Genomic DNA, 19956 nt, shown 5'->3' with positions numbered 1-19956 from the left:
TTTTTCTTCCTTATCAGCCAATAAACCTTGATAGAAAGTAGGAAAGAAAAAAATGGGTTCGATAAAGACCAGTCCAGAAAACAGAAGGTCCAGCGCTCTAATCCCTCGTGAAATTGAAATGTCTGGTCGCACGTCCACGAACGAGACGGTAAATCTTTACCATCTCTGGAGTTGATGGTAAAAGGGGGAGGGGGGGGACGGGGGGAGGAGGGAGGGTTAAAGAACAGCTACCCCACCTGGGATCTGCAGATTAAAACATCACAAAATAGCTTAATCGTCCCCGAGGGTGGAAATTAATTTGCCTCACTTGCAGCTATAGATACATTCAAAGTCACACGGCAACAGATTAAAGCCTTTAAAAACAAAAACAAAAACAAACTAACAAGAATGATTTTTGCTCCGGCTGTAAAAAGAAGTTGTCCTTTAATCAGCCCGGATAATAAACATCAAGAAATAACGTACGCGGGACGTCAGGAGAGTTTTACATTGGAAGAAGAAACCTGGTCTGCGTCGTCATCCTCGGGCCCCTCGGTGGCACCGATTCAGTAAATTACCCAGAATGCCAGGTAATAATCTAACGTGTTTTTAATCATGAGTCATGCAGCTTATAATCTGACTCCTTCATAACTATTTTCGTTCACGTGAGGCGACGGTAAGTGTGTGTGTGTGTGTGTGTGTGTGTGTGCGCCCCCCCCCCCCCCCCGCCCTCCATCCCTGATAAGCTTCCTTCCTTGCGACCACGTGACCCGGCCAATCGGAAGTTAACGAGTTCCTCCTCCATCAATTTTATTGGCCGAGAGAGAAGTTTGCTGTCTTGTTAATCAACTCATTTCACAGCGGTTCTTCTCCTTAAGCGGTTCCTCTGTACTCCCTTCTCTCCGTCTTTATCTATTTTGTGTTTTATGTACTTACTGTTTAATTGATTTACTATCTTTTTTCTTTAACCCCGCCCCCCCCCCCTCCTCCCCCCTCCCCCCTCCACCACCGGTCTTGCTGCAGTGCGGCGGGCCGAGATGATTTATGCTCTTTATTTTTATGCTGTCGTCAGCATGATTTGGTTGTTTGGCGCTCAAATGAAACACATTCCTGTAAACCAGTGCTCGGGAACTTTGACTTTTTCCAAGACGCTTCATGAAAACGTGACGACGTTCAGAGACAGGAGCCGAGTAGCGATTTGATGAACACAGGAAAATGTGTAAAATACGTCTGCGTTGAGGGTCTTCTCCTTCAACATCCATCAATCATGTCAGTCCTGAAAGTGCTCTCATGTTTGTTCATGTTTTGCCGTCTCCTCAGTAAATGCTTAAAGAAGCGGAGATACGTGGTGGAAGTAATCGCTCCTTGCATTTCCTTTTTTTTTTTTCTCTCTCTCTCTCTCTTTAACACCAAAAAACCCGTATTCATGAGATTTGTGCAACTATAAATAAAATTTAAAAATAAATAAAAGTCTGCACTGAACACAGAGCAGCTCGGCGTCCCCTCCTCGTAAGTTCAAACCTTTCTTGGCTCCTGGTATCAATTTGTCAAAAAGCGCAGGCTGCGTTGCTAGGCAACAGAGCCAAGAGGTTGCCATAGCTTAGTGTTCAGAGGGACCCATCAAACGGCCACTTTCTGTGGAGAGCTGATGGAGGGCACTGCGAGCCACTCGACTGATACTCATCTGAATGTTCTGGGATTCCCGTACGTTGGGACCTGCTCGCGACGCTCTCCGGTCGAGTGTTCGCCGGACGAGTCCTCGGAGGAACGGAGGCCGAAACGTTTTCGTTCTTCTTCCTTCGACCGCATCTGAAGTGCAACGAAATGGAGTTTGATTCAGTTTTTAATTATAATTGCGGCGTTTTTGATTTTCCTCCTCCTCCAATAACTGATCTCTCCGAAACACATCACCTCCTCTTCCTCCTCTTCCTCCTCTTCCTCCTCTGTTACTATACTCCCTCCACCTCCCCCCCCCCCCCCCCCCCCCCGAGGTGTTCGCTCTCTTCACCCTCCTTCTCTGTCAGCTTTCTCCATCGAGGTCTCGGTGTCCCTGATATAAAAAAATAAAAAAAAATATCTCACCGTCTCCTCCTCCTCTTCTTCTTCCTCCTCCTCTTCCTCCTCCTCCTCCTCCTCCTCCTCCTCCTCCTCCTCCTCCTCCTCTTCCTCCTCCTCCTCCTCCTCCTCTTCCTCCTCCTCCTCCTCCTCCTCCTCCAGCCTGGCGGTGGACAGCGCCGGACCCATGAAGCACTGCTGCAAGGGCTTCTGCATCGACGTCCTGAAGCGCCTGGCCAAGATCGTGGGCTTCACCTACGACCTCTACCTGGTGACCAACGGCCGGCACGGGAAGAACATCGACGGCGAGTGGAACGGCATGGTCGGAGAGGTGAGGCTCGTCACGTCGAATGTCAAATATGATTTGGAAAAATAGTTTTAAGAAAGGAAAAAAAAACACGACTTAGCAACTTTTACTTGTGTTGTTTTGGAAATTTGACGTTACCTGTTTATTTTGGTTTTTGTTTACACGTTCAAAAATGTTGAAATCCCGCATCGCCGCCGCCTCTTATCGGAAACACATTTTTCTGGTGTTTCTGTGTTTCAAGGAAAACTGCAAAACAGAAAAAAACTTTTTTCAAACCTTGGAAAGAAAATCAAAAAGTCTGAGTGCAGTTATGAAAATGAATATCCATCTGTGTGTTGGGTATGAAGCTGATTCTGGACGAGCTCGGTCAGCAGTATGAGGGTGCGTTCGAGGCAGCTGGGAAGTTCGGCGTTCAGACGATCATTAATATTCGTACGGGACATTTTTACATGTCGTTTAAAACAGACGGCAAAGTAGCAGACAAGAAACTCGTCTGACGGCACGACACCCTGATCTTAACTAGTAGGACCTAAATTAACCACAAAGGGACTGAAAAAGTACAAATCCAACTGGGAAATTTCCAGTTCGTGAAGCGTTCAGGTGTCCATCCTCTCTCAAAATTTAGCAGCACAGACGCACAAAACCAGGGTCACTGTAACTACGTGTTTTAAATCTCCATACGTCACCGTACCTGTCGTCACTTTTTCTTTTTTTTTTGCGTTTGTTTCCTTTGTTGTTTACAAAAAGGCTTTTTTTTTTTTTTTTTATTCAAGGAGCTCCTCTGAAATTCTCTTTTATCCTCCCTCAAATCCTTTAAAACGTGACCCGGCGAAGGAGGATCGGGGCCCCGAATCGAAGGAGAAGAGAGGAAATATGGAGCGAGGCTGTCAGAAAGATTAGTGCTGGAGAAGCTGAGAGAGAGAGGCTGCTTGTAGCTACATGACTGTGTGTGTTGGCAGACTTTGCTGTTTTCCACGATGCCAATCCCCCTCTGGTGGCCGGATTAATGAAGTTGGTTTAACATGGAGTTAGACAGGGATGTGAATTATAACACTGAGTGTGTGTGTGGTCTAAGTACTCCTATTTTTGTGAGGACCAGCTTCTAGTTTAAGGGCCAGTTCAGACCACAGACTGGATATATAAACGTTACGCATTTGGTAAGCGCGAAACTTAAAGCACGTACGTGTCACGTGACGCGGGATCATGTGACCGATGACGTTGGAATGTCCTGAGTTGTCTTTGGTTTCCTAACCCCAAACATGTTTTGTTTTTTTATATTAAATTATTTTAACCCGAAACCCCACAAAAAAAAAAAAAAAGAGTTTTCATTTCCCTGTAAATCACACGGCTCAAAGTAGGTTTCACTTTCATCCGCTGCAGGAAAACGTGTAACTTTCACGCTTAGACGGTCCAAAGCGTTGCTATCTCACGTTTTTTTTATTTCATTTTTGTTTTGCTGTATTGCAAAGGGCGTGTCTATTTCACGCTTTGCCGTAATCCCCAGGATGCTGAGACATATCGAACAGTTGTATGTTGGAGGTGGACCGCGGGAGAAATCGGCAGTTGTAGAGACGTCAGCGGCTGTGGGCGGGGCTTAATGTCACATTTGATTAGAGAATGTACCTACAAAAGAGAAAGCACCTTTTTGTTTGTTTTGTCGTCCTTTCATGGATGTCTGCTGCCTTTACATCCTTTTCTATGAGCTTAACTCCTCTGAAAGTTCAATTTCACCCACGACTAAAACATCTAGACGACTCAGACGTCAGCAGACATCGATGACCTCGCGCTTTCACTTCCTGGACAATCATCTTCTGCTGTTTCTCAAAATGTCTCTCAGTCTGGATCTTTTATTTATTTTCTTATTTTTGTCCTTCCTTCGTGAATGCGTCTCGATCAGGCAGTGATTTCCTACATCCTTTACATTTTCTCATGCTCAACCGTGAGTCATCCCGGTGTAATTATTTTTATTTTCGTTCCCCCCCCTCAGTATGAATTCTTGCGCAGCAATGAAGCACTTCCTGTGAAGACGTGTCACAGGTGCTGCTTTCAGACGTAGCTGTATTCAAATATCTGAAATGACCAAGTTGAGTTAAATGGAATAATTATGACGACAGGTGGAGAAGCAGCTGATGACACGGTGTCAAATTCTCATAGCGATCTTCGTTAAAATGTAAAAAAAATATATAGATATTTTTTTTTTCAAAGTAACATTTCAATAGTTTCCAGACGAGGTTGATTAAAGACACGTTTCCCCCACGATGCTCTCGTCGTCAATGAACCGGGTGAACGTCAACATCCTGTTCATCCACAAAGTATTTTTTATATTTTTTTATATTATCACCGATGAAACGTACCTTGAATATTTATTTATTTTATTTTTTTCAGAGACTCTTGTGTTTCTGAGAACAGATGAATCTTGAGGATCTTGTAGGAGGGCGACGAGTTCACCAATGTTTTCCGTCAACTCAGTTAGAGACGAGAGAATTTCAAGGATTTTTTTAAATTATTGCATCTCATGTAATTGAATAGTTTCTTGTCTTGTTTGGTTCCGAAAAATAGAAAAAATAGAGAGGGGAAAGCATCACGACTATCTCCGCCTGATATTCACAGAGAGAACAAATTAAAAACGCTTCCATTAACTTTCATTTACCTGTTGGATAATATCTCCATTATTGTAACTGTTGGTGTCTTCTGCATCTGAAACTCTCTTCTGGTGTCATTTTTGTTTTTTAGAGTGAAATGAGCCGCCTGAAAAACATTTATAGTAACAATCTCCAAGATCTCGGTTTTGTTTCTCTTTGGCGCCACCTGTGGCGATAACCAGTAACTGCAGCTTTGTTTTTGTTTTTTGCGGTCAGTTACTACTACCTTTGTAACTTCATACTTATTTGGTAGAACTCCTCACGTAGAAAGTTAAACAGCTGACAAAGTCTTCATAATTATTTTACATTATAATAATAATAATAATGTGTAAAACAAATAGCATGTTTTCTTTGCATATCTAAAAGTGAGCCGTGACGGAGTGTCACACCACCGAAACTCCATCTTACTGTCAGGCTGATTTTTTTTTCCTTATGAATTTTCCAAAAATGGATCATAAGAGAAAAGTCTTCGTCCCACAACCCTCCGACTGACAGGTGAAGCCCGGGAACGAGCGCTGACATCGAAGTCGGAGGAACATTTTTTGTTTTTAATGGGTTGTGACTTGAAGAGTCTGCTGGATCTCCGGTGTGTCCGCCGAGGGGACCGAGGACTTTTTCTTTTTTTCTTTTTTTTTGAGGCCCGGCCAAGAACAGACTAATGAAGTTCTGGTCGGCAGCCAGTTCTTCTACAACCTCGTCCACGGTCCCTCGGCTGCAGTCAACTAACCTCTGTTTCCTGCCGGGTGGAGCGCGACAGAGCTCAGCGTCTTCACCTCCTGACCTCGCCGAGTTTCCTTCAGAGCTGCCGGAGAAAAAAAACAAAACAACCTGCGAGTGGATTCGGATCCAGTTCATTCACAACTTTTAGACTTTTTCTTCGTCAAAGAATCTCAGCGCTTGTTTTTTTTTGCTGCACGAAGATAAAGAGCGTGAACTCGTCCCATTTAATTGAATTGAATAGTTTATTGTCTGTTTGGTTAAAAAAAATAAAAAAAATACACGTATGATCCCGAACACGAGGACCTCTCCGTGACCTCTGAAGGTGCCCGGTGTTACCCGGCGGTAGAAACTCACCTCCGCTGATCTAAAAAGCTCCTGGCGAGCCTCCGACGCGGTCGTACGGCTGAAATAACAACTGTTCAAATAAAACCGTCCTGTTTTTGTGCTCCCTGAGTCTAACTCCGAGGCGTCCCTGTTCTTCCAGGTGGTGTCCAACAGGGCCGACATGGCCATCGGCTCGCTCACCATCAACGAGGAGAGGTCGGAGGTCGTGGAGTTCTCCGTTCCCTTCGTGGAGACGGGCATCAGCGTCATGGTTTCCCGTAGCAACGGCACCGTGTCGCCTTCCGCTTTCCTCGGTGAGTTTCACGCCTCGAAGCGGGACGCTTTCGTACCCGCGTGTTTTCACTTCCGCGGGACACGTAGAAATACGACAGCTGGAGACTCGAGTGAAATAATGCAACGAGTTTCCAAATGACTTATAAACTGATTCCAAATAGAGTTACGGCACAAAATGACACGTGAGGCTTACAAATGGGTCCAATATGCGTCGGATGCAACAGAATGAGTAATTCACCTTGTTTTTAGATCAACGTGCATACGAATGGAGTTATTTTAGTTCCCAGCGTCCCGCCTCCTTCAATCCCCACGCTGCTCCCTCTCGCTGTCCTACTTACCATGTTTGTGCTTCTGAATCAAACCAAAGGGGAATTTGACTGTTTTTAATTTTATTTGCGTCATTGTTGGGATCTTTTTTTTTGTTTTTGTTTTTCACTCAGGTGTTTCATTTATCGTGAAGACTTTTACCTCGACTAAATCAAGCCGGGTTCGTGTGATGTAGCGGCAGCTACTAGCGGGAGGGATAACGTAGGAGGAGAAGGAGCTTCAGAAAGTATTGACCCTGCTGTGGGGTTTCTTCTCTTCTTGTGGAAAAAAAAAATCTCTCCTCAATCCACTTTATTTTTTGCCTCCCGAGAGTTTACGGGAAGACAAATGTTTCTCGGCCCGACAAACGGGCTCGAAGTCGGCACAAAGGAAAAGAAACCAAAAAAGCAAACCTTCACGGCGGAGGCGTCGACGTACGGAGGTCAACATGTGCAAGAAGAACTCTTCTCATTACAACTCAGAGAAAAATACATCCAGAAAAAGTAGCAGCATCCTAAACGGCTTCATATGAATTTGTATTGAAACAAACACTTTAAAGGTTAAAGCCTTAAAGAAAGGATGATTTATGGCTCAGACCTTTTTGTATGAGGATAATTCTATATTTTATAATTTATCTTACTGTTGTTGGCATTTCATCAGACGGTGTTGTTATTTTTTTATTGTTACGTTGGAATAGGAATTTCCCTCCTTTCTTTATTTGACTTCCAGCCAGTTAAATGCCTCGTTAGTCGTTTGCTAATTTCGAAAGCTTCGGCGACATCCAGACTCAGACGCTCTCATTCGGTGTTGCAGGTACACATGTCATCAGTTACTGCTGGTTTCAACCGATAACCGGTGTGAGGCGTTCAGGGAACATTGGGAAACTCCAGCTATAGAAAATAACCTTATAAAATTGGTACTGAAACGAGTATCTTTCTGGAACTGGTATCGACGTGAAGGTTTTTGAAGCTCACAGGTGTTAATCGATTTATTTCACTGTTATTTATCTGGATGAATAATAACTGTTTTCTGATGGCTCTTTTTTTTGGGGGGGGGAGGGGGACTCTTCGTCAAAGGAAGCATTTCAACCCAAAAAATGATCGAAATTCAAAAATCAACGCTCTTCATGTTCACTAATATATGTATGTATTCGACATGTCATCTGATTAAAGAGCGGGAGATTTACAGGGAGTCAGCAAAAATGGACTCCAGAAACCTGATCTGTAATTCAATACTATTAATGAGCTTTAATATGATGATGTAGATGAAGATGATGAAGATGCAGCCTCCTCCCCTCCTCCGATAACTTACATAACCCCCCGTACGGCGTGCTGTAAATGATTCCCAATTATGTAAGAGGCCTTCATCTCTGACACGCTTTTGTCTCCCCTCTTTGAAAGGAGGTGTTACGCTCCTGGATCTACATCTCAGAGCGAAGCTGCCAACGCACACTTTAGACTCGGATGTACCCGGCATTCAAATGAGCTCCCACGGTGGGGGAGAAGGAGGGAGGAGGAGGAGGGAGGAGAAGGGGGATGGGGGGTTGTCTTTTTTTTTTTTTTAAACGAAGTATAGGCCGTGTCTCAAAGATGGCCTCACCTCGGATAACTCCTCTTAATTTACAAATCTTCTTCGACTTAATTCCAGTCACTTCCAACCGTGAAGCGACGGAATAATGAGGGAAGGAGGGAGGAAGCTGGAGGCAGAGAGGAACGAAAACAAAGAGAGAGACAACGGGGGAGGAGGGGGGGAGGAGGGGTTACACACACACACACACACACACACACACACACACACACAGTCTTGTCATAAACCAAACACAAAGGAACGAGAGAGAGAGGTTGAGTGGCTTTGATAGAGAGTGATAGAGCTGTTTCAGATGTTTTAATCTGAGCAGCGGCTGGTTGACACGCCACTCCGAGTGTGTGTGTGTGTGTGTGTGTGTGTGTGTGTGTGTGTGTGCGTGTGCGTGTGTGTGTGTGTGTGTCTGTATTTGTGCAGAGCAGATGAGACCGTACCCCCGTAGCAAAAAAAACTGACTTGTTAACACGGAGCAGCGTCTCGGGCGTCTCGGGCGTCTCGGGCGTCTCCTCTTTAAAGCGTCCATCTGTGCTCTAAAACCCGCCGGTGAAGACAGCGAACATCTTTCTTCTGCACAATTGTTCAAATCCCCAAAAACCTGCAGAGATCTCTTACATGGAGTACTTTGGGTACTAACCTTTTTTTTTTTTTTTTTTTTTTAACTACTCGGACCAAATGAAAGTGTCCGTAGAGCCCCTTCAATGTCCGGTAACATTTATTCACATAGCTGAGCTCCACCCAAACCAGCTGAATCAGCTTCTTTTAATGTGATTCTCAACACGTATATTTTGTATCACGACAGCTTCAATTCAAGAGTTTTTTTTTTCCTGCATGCTTTGATACAAACATGCTTTATATCTCCCCCCCCCCCCCCCCCCCCCCCCCCCCCCCCGGGCCATTGCAGTCCAGTCTAAAAATGTAGTATTTGTTATTTAGCTCATTTATGAGCACCCGTTGTGTTTTTTGTTGTTGTTTTTTAGCTCAGTGAAAGTCTCGACTGTGTTTCTCTCGGAAAAAAGGTCTAAAAAATAAATGTGTGGGAAACATTGTTCGAAACGAGTAACGAGATACTCGTAGCTTGCGAGTTGGAGACGAGTTGAATGACTTTACTCTCATGCAGGAATATACATTTTCTCATTTATACTGGAAGTGCAGTGCAGTCATTCATCATTTTTTTATATCTTTTAATTTCCCTGGCTATTTATGCCAAACCAAGCCTTTCAATCCTGGAAGCTCAGCCTGCAATAAAATAAACCTCATGGACCCGATCTTCTCCCTTTTCCCTCCTCATGGGATCTATTTCATACTTACACAGCCTCAGCAGTTCATCCATCCATCTGTCAGAGGAGATTTAGGAGACAATCTGAAACCCGGCACGCTTGGACGGCGTTGCGCGGCTCCTCAAGGCCGTTTTATCTCCCGCGTCCGAGGGACCGACGGCGACTCGGTGCCGGAGCAAGGTCGAAGAGAGGTCGGAGCAAATAGAAAACACGCCAGAGGAAGGTCGAAGAGAGGTCGGAGCAAATAGAAAACACACCGGAGGAAGGTCAGCGGCGAAAGAAACAATCGGGGGAGAGAGAGGACGTCGCAAATGAGGAGGCGGGAGACATTTTCTGATGGAAGGGCTTCCGAAAAACATCGCAGCAGTTTGACCAGAGGCAGTTTCAGAGAGGAGGAAAATAAAAAGACAGAAAGAGATGGAGAACTGTTTCTAATTTGGGGTTTGAACTCCTGACTCTGAAATTTAGCGAGGAATTGATGAGCTGCACATCAGGAATGAAAAGTGAAGGAAAAACTGAAGCAAGAAGGAATGAATTGTAGGAGAAAACTAGCAGTAAATGACCTATTATAATAATATATATATAAAACTAGGTAAAAGGTTTTGGTACTGGCACCAATACCTCGACTTTGTTCCTGAATCATACTTTTTCCAATACCAAGTTTACAAACAAAAACTTGTAATTCCACATTTCAGTACAAATCTTTCATTTTCATGCACTTTAGAGGAGGAGGGGGAGAGGGGGTATTACAGGAGTATATAGGAGTTGTTTTTTTCTGTCGCTACAATTTAACAGATGTCCCCTAAACGCCTCACACGCCAGCTATTTCTAGTCGCTGCAATTGATTGAAGTTCCCTGAACGCACCACATCCCGTTGGCCGACTGCGCACAGAGAAGCCTCAACTTTCTTTAATGTAAGATTTACTGAGTTGAAACGTATTTGATTTTAGCTTTTCTTCCAATATGAAAAGAAAAAAGTCAACAACAAATATTTATTGTTGACAAAATAATGATAAAATGGCCTGATAGTAGTGAATTTCTATGGATTAAGTCAAAATAGCTTCTTATTTCAAATATGTTTTCTCGTTTAGATATAAATTAATAAAACCAGCGAGAATAAAGCAATCTTATATTTTTAGGGTTATTTGATGAATTGATTAAATTGTACAATTCTAACGCTCCACAATTCCACGTTATCGTCTCAGAAAAATAAATGTATTATTCACCAGCGTATGAAGCCATTTGATTTCCCTGTAAATCCGTCTGAACGAAGGATCTGGCAGCAAACGTTCCTCCTCTCCGGTTTTCAGTCGCACACTCGACTCGTCAAGCTCTCTGGAAAGCGGTCAGTTTTGGGAGCGTGGAAACATTTTCAATGACTCTTTAAATATTGAAGAGCGTCTCTGACTGGAAAAACAAAACAAAAAACAGCAAGAATAAAGCAATCTTATAAAAAAACAAACTGAATTAGACGGGAAAAGTAAAAGGAAACTCACAGCCTTGTGTGTTTACTGAGCTGCAGTCTTAACTAGCGAAAGTTCAAATACGACCGACACGAAGGACTCGTTACAGACAAAAGAGACTCGGACTACGAAGAGAAACGCTGTGATGACAAACACTTAAACTGTCAAAGCACCCCGTGAAGATGGAGGCGCAAATTGAAGAAGTGAAGAGTTGTAAAGGAAGTGTGTATCTGTGTGTGTGTGTGTGTGTGTGTGCGTGTGTGTGTGTGTGTGTGTGTGTGTGTGTGTGTGTGTGTGTGTTTTACACGGCGAGAGTGAAACAAACTCTCAGACCGACTCGGTGATGTCTGCTGTTGGTCAGTTTTATTTATCCCGTCAGGATGCTAAATCGTTAGTCTCCGTGGCTTCGAGATGCCGTTCACGTTGCCTGGCAACAGCAATTTTTTTCGACTCAGCCACTCGAACGCCGAGCATACGGTGCAGGCGACTTCCTGCGAGATCCATTTGAACGCAGCAATTGTCTTTTTTTTTTTTTTTTTTTTTTTCTTCTGTTTTTTAGCCCAAACCTGGTGCCTACAATACCCACAATGCAACTCGGTTTGAGGCTTTCAAAATTCAAAAAGAAGTCAACATCCCGGCGATAACGGAGAAAAGTGCAATTCATTTAACAACAAATCTATGAAAACCGTTCTATATTCATGAGACTTAAAAACTCCTTTTTCCTTTAAATTGGCTTTTTATTGTCACATTTATTTATTAATTTTCCCGGTGTCAGCACCCACATTTGCTGTTTAATGGACACATCTTGTAAAATAAGGATCAAACAAACAAGCGAGATTATTCTACAGAACCTTTAAAGTCGCAGGAGCCGAAGCGATTCACCGGGAGAACGACAGAATAATTAAGAACCTTATTTTCTTCCACAAACATCCTCCACTGACAGGACGCTTCACATGTTTCATATTTTCATGTAAACGGCACCAACAACCTCCTTTTTGCTTCAAACAGCGTTTATTTAATTACGAGCGTTTCAACTGAGAGTCTTCGCACGAACTGTAACATGTCGGAGCTCCCAGAATAACAACAGTCTCATCGGGATGTTTGTGCGATGAAAGAACGAAGCGTTTGGCCTCCATCGCAGTTCCAATATTCAAACACTTTTTTTCCTTCATTACTTCTGTTTATTTTTGCCGATCGAGTCTCAGAACCAAACGGACGCCGACTGCGTCCAAATCCCAGCCCCCCCATTATTCTCGGTTGAATTGCACAGCGAGTGTTCGCCACGGAGAGATGCCGCGTACATCCCATTAAACCGCACAGCTTGAGCTTTCCAGAAATGTCAGCGGCTCGTCTGCGCGACGAAGCGTTGCAGAGAAAATTGACTTTAAAGTTGCATCAGATTTAATTGCCGTTACACCCTGCGTGAAGCTCGGCGTCCATCTCGACACCGACTTCTCTTAATTAAATTACGCCCAAAATTCAGATCGCTGGATATCGAAACGAACAGCAGGACTTACGTTTTCTGAATGATACCCGGCGTTTCACTTTTTCAGACGATCACAGCTGACTTCCGTCTCCAGAATTAAGCGGACGTCGCATGCAAAAAAATGAAAATGAAAATCCCCTTATTCTCTAATATAAACTGAGAAGTCACAAAGATATCTTCAAAAGTTGCAGTCTTCCTATTTAAGGAAACTAGAATCACCGCCATCTGGTTGTCGGCCTCTTCAGCCATTCATGTTGCAGTTTTCATACGTTCGTCCCAACTCGTATCATAGTGGGCGTGAAAGGAATTTAACCTTTGACCTTCGACCACCAAAGTGTGAACAGTTCATACTTGAGACCAAGTAAACGTTTGTGCCAAATTCAAAGAAACGACCCCGAGGCGTTCCCGAGATGTCACGTTCCCGAGGACGGGAGGACGTGAGGTCACTGGGACCGTACACGTTGACCTTTGACCCCCTGAAATCTCATCATTTCATCCCTGGGACCGAGCGAATGTTCGTACCTCAGAGTTTGTTGTTGTTTTGTTTTTTATTAAGCGATCCTGTATGTTTGTAGTCTCGAATAAACTGCAAAACAAAGATGTTTTATTGAGCAATATCAGGAGGAAGGTTGATGAAGATCGATGAAGCCTCATGAAACGCGGTGAACATAACGGCGTACTAGATCCCTCTTTTCGTATGCAGTCACATCTCAGGTATGCATAAGTTACATAATATATGCACATCATATTTGCATAATAGACACCGCGAGTGCAAACTGTGGCGGCATTATGTCAGACTCCACATGGAAATATCCGGCCTGTCATACGCTCCATGTGGGAAACTGGAATATTAATGAGGACCATGTAAACCTTTTAATTAGAGGATATCTCACTGTAATTATAGGCCATAATGTTATTATTATGCTGATGAGCGTGTACCCGGCGACATGCGTCTCTGTGCCCTGAGATCAACCGCATCTGCACTCGGGTTTAAAACGTGTCGACTCGTCTCTTTAGGAACCGGGCTCGGCGGTTTGAATCCCATAATACCGGCTGGGAAAAACATGCTGCCGAACAAAATGAATACGTAACGCCGTCGAGGAAAAGAGCACAGAAAGCTCATTAACCCCGATCCCCTCAACCCCCTCCGCTCCGGTGGACCGGCTCAGCGGCACCAGAACCAGACTGCCGGTCGGACCCGGCAGCTCCCAGGTGTGAAAATTAACGAGGGCGTCTTTGAAACGGAGCGTATGTCGACTTCCACCCGGTTAAATAGGAGAGTAAAAATAGATCCACTCTGGACCACGGCGGATGTATTACATATCTGCTGGAAAGACAAAAACAAACTCGTCGAGAGAGGAGCACGAATGCAAAATACAACAACGATAAAGCTCCTCGCGTCTTAACTCAAGGCTGACAGCACTTAAAACAACAACAACAACAACACAGCTGCTTTGCGCTCCTCACCCGCCACAGTGGGAGGAAATAAATCAAACGCGGCCGTGCGTTTGCAGCGCGCCGTGTAATTATTTACACGCTTCCTCTGCCGAGGCGATCCTGATTCAACCGCAGGTTTACACGCGACGTGTGACCGGATTTAATCCGACACGCTGCGTTTCTACCGGGATGCAACATCACAAACAGACTCCGCACGTCAACACGATGGAAACTGAGCCGTACGGGTCAATAAATCCAGCTGCTTGAGATCCGCTTTGACCGGCTTCTTCTTAGAGGATAAACAATTATTAATTAGAAAAGTATAACCTCTTGAATAATGTTTAGTATTTGTCGAGATAAACTGGTGCTTCTACTGTGCTGAGTTTAAGAGGCGACCATAGACTGGATATAAAAGAGTTCGTAGCTTCAGGTCTATAAGATGGTTCTGATCCAGAAGTGTCTTCAGCTGCAATACCAGCGAGTGCCACTAGAGGTCGGCTCCAAAAAGCCTCCGGCTCCATAGACTCCCATTCAACTTCTCTCATCAAATCCAAAGTGAATAAAATGTGTCCATCAGTTATCTCGGTGTTGTTAGCTAAAGTCACTCCTTCTTATTAGTTTTCTGGAGGTCCATCTGAAAATAATCCCTCATTCATTAGAAAAGAAGATTCAAGAAGACCTGTTTTTGGGGGCGTGTCTGTTTGATTGACAGGCCTGTGGTGCAGTCAGGTTACAGCTATCGGTGGGCGGGACGTAGTATCGCCAGGTTTCTGATCAGATTGGTCAGATCCACCAGCTGGCTCCTCCCCCAGCTCGTCCACATAATTGGAATATGAATAAATAAATAAACAGCAGTGCCGTTAGTCCCAATGATGCAGTTTGTCAGCACATTAACCCTTCGTGGCGGTGAGTTCAAGGATGAAAGCCCGAAGCCTCTCCAGTTGCTCCCCGACTCTCCGTCTCTCTGCGGGGGAGCGATCGCAGCTCGCCGCTCTTCACCGCGTCGGCGCACAGTTTGATTCGCCGTCTCTTCTCCCGGATGTACCGCCGAGAGACGAAAGGTGTTGATGAGTCGACCCGGCGGCTCGGCCTCATCTCTCTCGCCGGTTGTTTGATTAGCGTCGCAGCTGCCAAACGCCGCCGTCTTTTTTTCGGCCCCGGCCAGCAAATCCCTCACTAATTTGCCAAATCTCTGAAGTATCTTGCTTGTTTCCTCAGCCGGCACTTAGACTGGCACCCACGTCTCCAGATAAGGAGACACAATTTCCTCTTGTCTGCACCTCGAGGTGTTTTGTTTTTTTGTACCTCTGTTAAATCCAAAACTGCTCATTTTCTCGTGTATTTTTTTTTTTTTTTTTTTTTTTTTTTTTTTTTTTTTTTTATAGCCTGCCACGATAATGTTTCGAAAATATATCATTTGTAAATGGTTTTGCTATCCAGGAACATTATAAAAACATCCAATTTCCAAAACTGGGACTTTTAAGTTTTACATTATTTTGGAGCCATTTAGCTCTTGAAATGTTCGTTTTGTTTTTTTAAATGTTGCCGTCTGTGAGCATCCAGCTCTCCGTCTCATTAGTGCACCTCTGTGATCCCTCCGTGCTTCTCGTTACCACAAAGACAGGAAGTGTGTGTTTTTTTTCCTGGTTTGGCGGCTTCCATTTAGTGTGAATGTGAGCTGACAACAGCCGAGAGCATCGCAGAGCGTCGAGCCTTTCTCTGTTTCCTACTGCTTTTGTTTATCCTCATATTTATTCAAGGAAACTTTTTTTTTAATTGTCAGCCAAACTGCTGCTTCTAACCGAGTGGCAGCCGGCGGTGACGTCACCAGTTGGTTTGTTGAACGTAATGAATCCTCCAGTTCAGATTTTGTCCGGCGCCATCTTTGCTAGTTCAGAGCAAAGTTTGGAGCGGGAAGTGACCATATTTGGACGAGCTGGGGGAGGAGCCAGCAGTGGATCTGACCAATCTGATCGGAAACCTGACGATACTACGTCCCGCCCACCGATAGCTGTAACCTGACTGCACCACAGGCCTGTCAATCAAACAGACACGCCCCCAAAAACAGGTCTTCTTGAATCTTCTTTTCTAATGAATGAGGGATTATTTTCAGATGGACCTCCAGAAAACTAATAAGAAGGAGTGACTTTAGCTAACAACACCGAGATAACTGATGGACACATTTTATTCACTTTGGATTTGATGAGAGAAGTTGAATGGGAGTCTATGGAGCCGGAGGCTTTTTGGAGCCGACCTCTGGTGGCACTCGCTGGTATTGCAGCTTAAAAGCACTTCCACAAAAGACGGTAATAAGTGTTCAAAAAGTCAATGATGGATGGTAATAAAAAGAAAAAAAACTGCTGTCCATATGTGGGCTTTAGTTTGACTATTTTTTCCATTGACTTTAAGACAACAACTTAGTCTAAGCGTTCATAATATTCTCCCCTCAGTTAGTTGTGTATGTTTTTACGTTTAGCCCCGCCCACTCCGGTCGCGATGCGCCGATTTTCCTCTAAAAAAGTGGTTCTTCAAACTTGTGAAACGTGTGTTTGTGTGTGTTGCAGAGCCCTACAGCCCAGCGGTGTGGGTGATGATGTTTGTGATGTGCCTGTCGGTGGTGGCTGTCACCGTCTTCATCTTCGAGTTCTTCAGCCCCGTGGGATACAACCGCAGCCTGCAGAGCGCCAAGAGTAAGAGACGCTGTCGCTTCGCCGCCGGCACGCCAATCAAACCCGCCGCCGCTGCTCGTTTCACAGCATTATTACCGACTTGTCACTTCGGCAGTTATGTAAGCGTCAAATTATGCAAAACGTCCCACTTTTTCTTTTTTTTTCTTTGGGATGAGACAATCACTCCACTCCCACAATCTGGCTCACGTATTCTAAAGGAACAAACAGGCACCTCGTGTGGCGGTTGGGTTTTGACGTTTTTTTGCAGTTTTCATCGGTTTCTTCTTTTATTCCAACTATTTTTCGGCTGCTTCTCCACGCATCTTAAACGTTCCTCACTCTGTAAGAGTCGAGCTGAAATGGAAAGACAGGAAGGCGTCTGTTCATCGCTGCTCGTCGGGGCTGTTGCTAAAACCCTTAGACTTTTCTCTCAAATATTTGTCGTCTCATCATCCATTCCTCTTTAATATTCATGTCCTGCAGAACTGCTGAAAAAATGGTATATTGTGAGGAGGAGCTGAGGTTTAAAAGCCCATTCTCTAAGTTTGGGCGACTGCCAAATCACATAATCACATATTTAATTGAAAATAGATCAAAGACAACATAATAAATGTTGAAACGGAGATATTTTATTGAAAAGTTCATGCTCATTTTGCGTTTGATGCCAGCAACATGTCTCGGAAAAAAGTTGGGAGAAGGTCAACAAAAGACTGGGAAAGTTGTCTCCAAAAAGTTTTTTTCACTGGGACAACATTTCACTTTCAAAACTCCAGCAACTGGTCTCGGAGTGAACTGGAGTGTTGTAAAAAGAAGAGGTGACGCAGCACCTCAGTGTTGGACATAACTGGGTCTGAAAAGTAGGTGGACACTCATAGCATGCAAGAAGTGGTCGTTTCTTTGTTTTATTTTGCTCATCTTATAATTAAATTTTCCAACTGTTTTATTCAGGTTCTATTGTTTTTAAATGGTCTGAAACGCACCGTGTGTCTCTCCCAGAGTCGGGTGGATCTAAGTTCACCATCGGGAAGTCGGTGTGGCTGCTGTGGGCGCTGGTCTTCAACAACTCCGTGCCCGTGGAGAATCCCCGAGGAACCACCAGCAAGATCATGGTAAACCCCGACTCACCGACTTCACCTGTGGCCGGCTCGTTCGCTTCCCTTCGAGCCTAACAAGCCGGCAATCGATGTTTTTGTGGGTGAAAAAGAAAGAGCGTTAAAAAAGATGTCTAAAAACTTACTTTTTTTTTTTTTTAAACAGAGTATTGAGTCACTTGTTTCATTGCAGCGATCTTTATAATCCCTGCTGTTATTTTAGGTCCTCACGACATGAGCAGAAATCAGTAGCGGGCTCTGATTCAGAGTAAAGAGCAGCGGGAGGTGAAAAACTCAAGTTGTCTATTTTTCTTTTTGATTGTCTGCCCAAGTGCTTTTCCACAACAACCTCAATCATCTCAAGCGCTCATTAGCTGCTCAAAAGGGCTTTACAGAAAAGAAACGAGGTCAGAGGAGAGGAGGTGGGCCGATTGCTTCATTCATTTTTTCCGTCTTTCTCTTGCAAATGTTTGGAGTTTTTGAGCTAAAAACAGTGAAAGTTTGCAGCCTGAAACAAATCTAGAATAATTCATGCGTTTCGTCGCCCCATCGGACGCCTTCGTTCAGCCGGCGTCCACTGAGGAGACGAATGTCCTGCAGCTAAAATATCATGCGAGACAACCGCAAAAATAAATGATTACATGATGAATTTCAATTTTTAATGGTTTATTATTTTTTTGGTTCATTTTTCACACATGCCGAAACCTACTCCGGGTTGTCAGTGATTATCCCAGCGTGCACTGGATGGATGATTGACAGCCGTGCATTATTGATATCAAAGATTAAAGTTTCAATAGGTTTTTACTTCGGTCCGAAGGGTCGTGAAACTCGTCTTTCAGCCCTCCAGTTAGCAGGGTTTATTTCTTTCTTTCTTTTTACTATGCCAGAGCTAACAGTGTACATTTATTCATCTTATTCATTAAGAAAATTATGCAAATTAACACAGAGAGCTGTGGAAGAAAGTAGCCCCGTTCATCTCCGACTGCAAGTGCAAATTTTAGTGCTAAGGACTAATCGGCAGCTCCCACTCGCTTCCTGGCTGAATGTCAACAGCAATAAAGATTTTTATTTTAAAAAGCAGCACTTGTGAACATCTGAACGTCTTCACTTCAAGTCCTCAATCATCCATTTAAACCGTCCTCTACTTGTGGAAACAGTACTTTAGGGGACACGTGTTGCACAGCGGTGGTGAATGGATTTAGATTGCAGTGTAGAAAAACACCCCCAAATAAAGGTCCTCCAAAGGTGTTGGTGATGAAAACGTTCCACATTTTGTGAACATTTCAGTTCCTCGACAGTATTTCCAGACGGGTTTTCCCATCAGACGTCTCGTAACTTCACAGCAGAACTCGGCGTTGAAAGTCTGACGACCTGCTAACAAACAGCTACGATAGATAAAAATACATTTTTAGAAAAACCAAGACCAATTAATAAATATACACAAACTATAAACACCAAAAATAATTAAATAGAAGTGCAGCATGAGTTCTGTAGACTTCAAAATAAAAGTTGGACTTTTAATTCACACGCACGCATCCACGACCCACTCGAAATGTCCCTGCGACCCACTTTTTGGCCCCAACCCACCAGTTGAGACCCCCCCCGCCCGCCTCCCCCATCAAGCGCCATTTTAAGCAGCATGTCCTGGAAATATACAAATAAATTACCTCAAAAATGTCTGTTTACTTTGTTACGTTCCCACAACAACTGTCAGGTAAAAAAAATAAATAAAAGTAGGTACAGTATGTATTTGTAGTGTGACAGACGATGATGTCGGGGGTGCGATTGAAAGAAAAGGAAGATTTCCTCAGCGGGATATTCGACGTGTCACTTTCTCGTTATTATAGATTGAACTTCAAGTAATATGTGAACAAATGCCAAAAGCTGCAGTGACATTTTTGCAGGCGAAAGAGCCCATGCTGACAGACAGCACCACCACCACCCCCATCCTCCTCCATCCCCCACGCCCCCCCCTCCCCCCAGGCATGACAAGGCTTCAGCTGCTATTTTTTTTTTTTTAAATCAACGAAATGCCAGGAAAAGTGAAAACAGTGTCACGGGAGTTCCTGAAATACTTTTCACACCTGTCGGCGCTCAGCGGCCTCGTCCATGCGACTTCTCTTTCAGGTGCTGGTGTGGGCCTTCTTCGCTGTCATCTTCCTCGCCTCCTACACCGCCAACCTGGCCGCCTTCATGATCCAGGAGGAGTACATCGACACGGTGTCGGGGCTGTCGGACAAGAAGGTACAAAATTAGACTAAAGGGCGCTTCCGAATAGCTTTAGATCTTATTTTTTATTGCAGATTCAGCAGAAAAAAAACATAA

General features: G+C 44.1%; 1 protein-coding gene across 1 annotated transcript in view; it reads left to right on the top strand.

Annotated features, from left to right (window-relative positions):
- Positions 1-19956, top strand: part of grin2da (glutamate receptor, ionotropic, N-methyl D-aspartate 2D, a) — a 111198-nt gene that overhangs the window by 60341 nt on the left and 30901 nt on the right. Inside the window, exons 8-12 of the mRNA XM_069168646.1 lie at positions 2194-2362; positions 6185-6338; positions 16436-16561; positions 17537-17649; positions 19759-19875. Of these exons, the coding sequence (XP_069024747.1) occupies positions 2194-2362; positions 6185-6338; positions 16436-16561; positions 17537-17649; positions 19759-19875 (679 nt within the window). The remainder of the gene's footprint in view (positions 1-2193; positions 2363-6184; positions 6339-16435; positions 16562-17536; positions 17650-19758; positions 19876-19956) is intronic.

This window comes from Embiotoca jacksoni, unplaced genomic scaffold (assembly GCF_022577435.1).
Source record: "Embiotoca jacksoni isolate LCO1_2020_lvr unplaced genomic scaffold, fEmbJac1.0.p SCAF_41, whole genome shotgun sequence".
NCBI lineage: Eukaryota > Metazoa > Chordata > Actinopteri > Embiotocidae > Embiotoca > Embiotoca jacksoni.
Note: the sequence above shows the minus strand (reverse complement) of the source record. Positions and strands in the feature narration are given on the sequence as shown.